General features: G+C 43.6%; 1 protein-coding gene across 1 annotated transcript; it reads left to right on the forward strand.

Annotated features, from left to right (window-relative positions):
- Positions 1-2,442: 2,442 nt before the first annotated feature.
- Positions 2,443-3,615, forward strand: TENT5C (terminal nucleotidyltransferase 5C; the record flags this gene model as incomplete). Its single annotated transcript, XM_080614202.1, has 1 exon — positions 2,443-3,615. One exon carries the CDS (start codon positions 2,443-2,445, stop codon positions 3,613-3,615), a length of 1,173 nt encoding a protein of 390 aa, XP_080470328.1.
- Between the last annotated feature and the right edge of the window lie 237 nt (positions 3,616-3,852).

Consider the following 3,852-nt stretch of genomic DNA (forward strand, 5'->3'; position numbering starts at 1 on the left):
GGTTTGTTAGGTGTTGGGTCAAGTTATACGTTGTATAGGGGAGAAACTGCCGCTGGAGAGTGAAGTGCTTCACCGTGCCAGAGTTGAAAGTATCTTGTTCTCATTTCTTTTGTCTCTGATTTGAGGTCTGCATCCTATAGAATGCTTTACACTTGGTATTAAAATAGGCAGTGCCTGTCTTTGCTTCAGAGTTAGCTGCTCCCCAGTGAATGAGCATTTTATGAGCACTTCCCTGACAATGGGAAGGTTGGCCAGGGCTTGGAGCAACCTGCTCTGGTGAAAGGTGTCCCTGCCCATGGCAGGGGATTGGAACTGGAGGGGCTTTAAGGTCCCTTCCAGCCCAAACCTCTCTGATTCTGTGATCTTCATTTATCAGATGGTCTTGTGATGGAAAATATCAGTGGTGAAACAACAGGCATCCAAATACATTAAAGTCACTAAAGACCTGTTGTCGCTAATACAAGCCTTGTGAAGTAGGCAAATGTGAGTGATTTAGGGCTGGGAGGCTTGATTCTCAGGTTGATAGCCTGAGAATTAAATTCTCCACTGAACTGGAAATTAAATACTTCATCTTCCTCCTGTAAGGTCAGCAATGTGCGTTATTGTCCTGGGTGAGGATCACCAAGCAGAACCAAGTGTGCATGATGTGGTGGGAAGTATAGTGTCCTTTCTGGTTGCTGTGTAGGCTGCATGTGTTGCAGCTGCCGAGGAGGCTACAAACGGGAAGGATGAGAAGGAATGTTTTCAGAGGTGGTAGCTGGAAGCACTTGTAGCTTAAGTTGAAAGTTATGGAGGACACTTGTGTTCTTTAGTGATCTGAAGGATTTAATGGAAATACAGTGGGTTTACCATGAAAAGTACTTTAATGTGCTTGAAGTGCCTGAGGGCAGCTTCTGGCAGGCTGGATGATAGGTTTATGCTGTGTGGGAGGGTTAAGGATTGAGTTGGAAGAACCCCTTGATTTGTCCTGATTTCATCTTGTGAATCACAGGTTTGGTTTTGTGCCTGCTGATGCTGATGTGACCCACAGCAGCAGAGTTTGTAATGCAGGAGCTCATGCTCAAGGACTGAAGTTACTTCCCCAGGAACATTTTTACCTTACTGTGTACTTGATCTTGGATTTGACTGTCTTTGGAGGAAGTGACAGGTCAAATGTGCTGCTCCAAAATTAAAAGCTGGAAGAGGACAGGAATGAAGTAACAGCTGTTCTGTGAATCTTGCTTGAGAAACGTTCCATGCACTGTGCTGTTGCATGTTAGGAAGGTATACAGTTGGGCTTTAAACAGTTTTTGGTAAGCAAGAGTTAATTGGCTTAAATTTGACTAGACTGACCTTGGCAGCTGCAGTCTTCACAAGTACTTGGGGCAGAAGGAGGTGAGGCCTCAGTTTGTAGCTGTCAGGAAGCACCTGGCCACAGTAGAAACCTGTAATGTTAAGTGTATTAATACCAGTAGGAGTTTGGTAACTGTAGAACATGTGTATTTACATACTTCAAAATACAAGCCACTTAAGCACAACATCTTGTCAACTGTGACGAGACTCCTTAAAAAGTGCAGAAGCTGAGGCGAGGCTGTGACCAAGTCTGGCCAGTGAGGTTCTCAAGTCCTTAGTGTAACACTGACGGAATACACATACGGCAGCTCTTAGAAGCTTGTTTTTCCTCCATAAATGACCAAAAGGTTGGGACAAGTATGAATATTTCCCCCAAAGTAGTTTAAGAAGAGTGAAGAGTTGCATACAAGGACTGTAGTGCAGATCAAATAGTTGTTAGCTGACTTTGCTGCTGGAATTCTGTCCAGGATGCTGAACTGCTGTAGATTTTTGCAGGAGTAAGGTGTACTTGGTCTTTATCCCAGGAGTGGTAGATGCTGGATGGTTGAGAAAGCAAAAACTTCTATAATAAGGAGGAAATCTCTCTGGCATAATTAAAGCCCTTTCAATGGGCTAGATGTCTAAGCCCTGAGACTTAATACGTGAGTGTCTTCCAGTTGGAGAGAGCAGTTCGAGCTTTATGTATAATGAAATGAGTTCAAAGCTTAGCTTTCAGAAGTGTTTTGTACTTACAGCTCCTGTGTCTTTGGCTGGTGTTGCAGATGATCTTAAACTTAGGTAAAGCTTATGTGTCATCTTCATTGATAATTTCCCTTTGATACAAACTGCTTTGCTTAAGTACTGAACTCTACCTCACCAAAAAAAGGGCAGTGACAACTCAGTATTTTGTCTGCATCAGTAGAGAATCTGTGCATCATTTCAGCTGAAAGGCTTGCTGATAATTATTTGTACATAGAAGTCTTTTTATTTGTGTGTCTGTGTGTAGACAGAAAAGCAGAGTATAGAACATATCTAGGAATCATACAGAAAAGTCTGAAAAAAAAGTCTAATTTGCCTTTTTTGTATATATTTCGCCTCCCTACAGTTTCTTTGGAGAAGAAAAATCTTAAGATGGCAGGCAAAGGAAATAAGACAGACTGCATGTCATGCAGTGTACTGAACTGGGAGCAGGTCAGCCGTCTGCATGAGGTTCTTACAGAGGTGGTTCCGATCCATGGCCGAGGTAACTTCCCAACACTGAAGATCACTCTGAAGGACATTGTTCAGACAGTTCGAAGTAGGCTGAGTGAAGCAGGCATTGTGGTACATGATGTCCGTCTGAATGGCTCTGCAGCTGGTCATGTCCTGGTCAAGGATAATGGGCTGGGATGCAAGGACCTGGATCTCATTTTTCAAGTTTCTCTTCCAAGTGAGGCAGAGTTTCAGTTAGTTCGAGATGTGGTGTTGCGATCCCTCTTGAATTTCTTGCCAGAAGGAGTAAGCAAGCTAAAAATCAGTCCAGTAACACTGAAGGAAGCCTACATCCAGAAGCTAGTCAAAGTGTGCACAGAGTCTGACCGTTGGAGCTTGATATCACTTTCCAATAAACATGGTAGGAATGTGGAACTGAAGTTTGTAGACTGTATACGACGACAGTTTGAATTCAGTGTGGACTCCTTCCAAATCATACTAGACTCCCTGCTCTTTTACTATGACTACTCTGAAACGCCCATGTCAGAGCACTTCCATCCAACTGTGATTGGGGAGAGTATGTATGGAGACTTTGAAGCAGCTTTTGATCACCTCCAGAACAAGCTGATAGCTACCAAAAATCCTGAAGAGATCCGTGGTGGTGGGCTTCTGAAGTATAGTAACCTTTTAGTGCGAGACTTCAGGCCCATGGATAAGGATGAGATCAAAACATTAGAGCGCTACATGTGCTCCCGATTCTTCATAGACTTCCCAGACATCCTGGATCAGCAGCGTAAACTAGAGACCTACCTCCAGAACCACTTCTCCAAAGAAGAGAGGAGCAAATATGACTACCTCATGATTCTGCGCAGGGTGGTGAATGAGAGCACAGTCTGTCTCATGGGACATGAGCGAAGGCAGACTCTCAACTTGATTTCTCTGCTAGCGCTCAAAGTGCTGGCAGAACAAAACATCATCCCTAATGCCACTAATGTTACCTGTTACTACCAGCCAGCGCCTTATGTTAGTGATGTAAACTTCAGCAACTACTACCTTGCAAATGCTCCTGTGCCATACAGCCAGTCGTATCCCACTTGGCTGCCTTGCAATTGATTGCTTCACTTGAGTGTTCTTGAATGGAGGCTACTGAAGGCCAAGATGCTGAGTGTATATAGACAAGTAATAACTGTTAGAGGTTTTCTAATGGAAACATGACTGCATGGGACTGACCATTTCCTGGTGTGTGATAGAAATATACAACCAGCTGACCTGCTATCACTATATATCTACAATTGCTGAGAAGCCTTATCACCTCTTCATTAGGAGAAGAGAATCAACAGCCAAATGTTA

The sequence above is a fragment of the Psittacula echo genome (assembly GCF_963264785.1).
Source record: "Psittacula echo genome assembly, chromosome: 3".
Lineage (NCBI taxonomy): Eukaryota > Metazoa > Chordata > Aves > Psittaciformes > Psittacidae > Psittacula > Psittacula echo.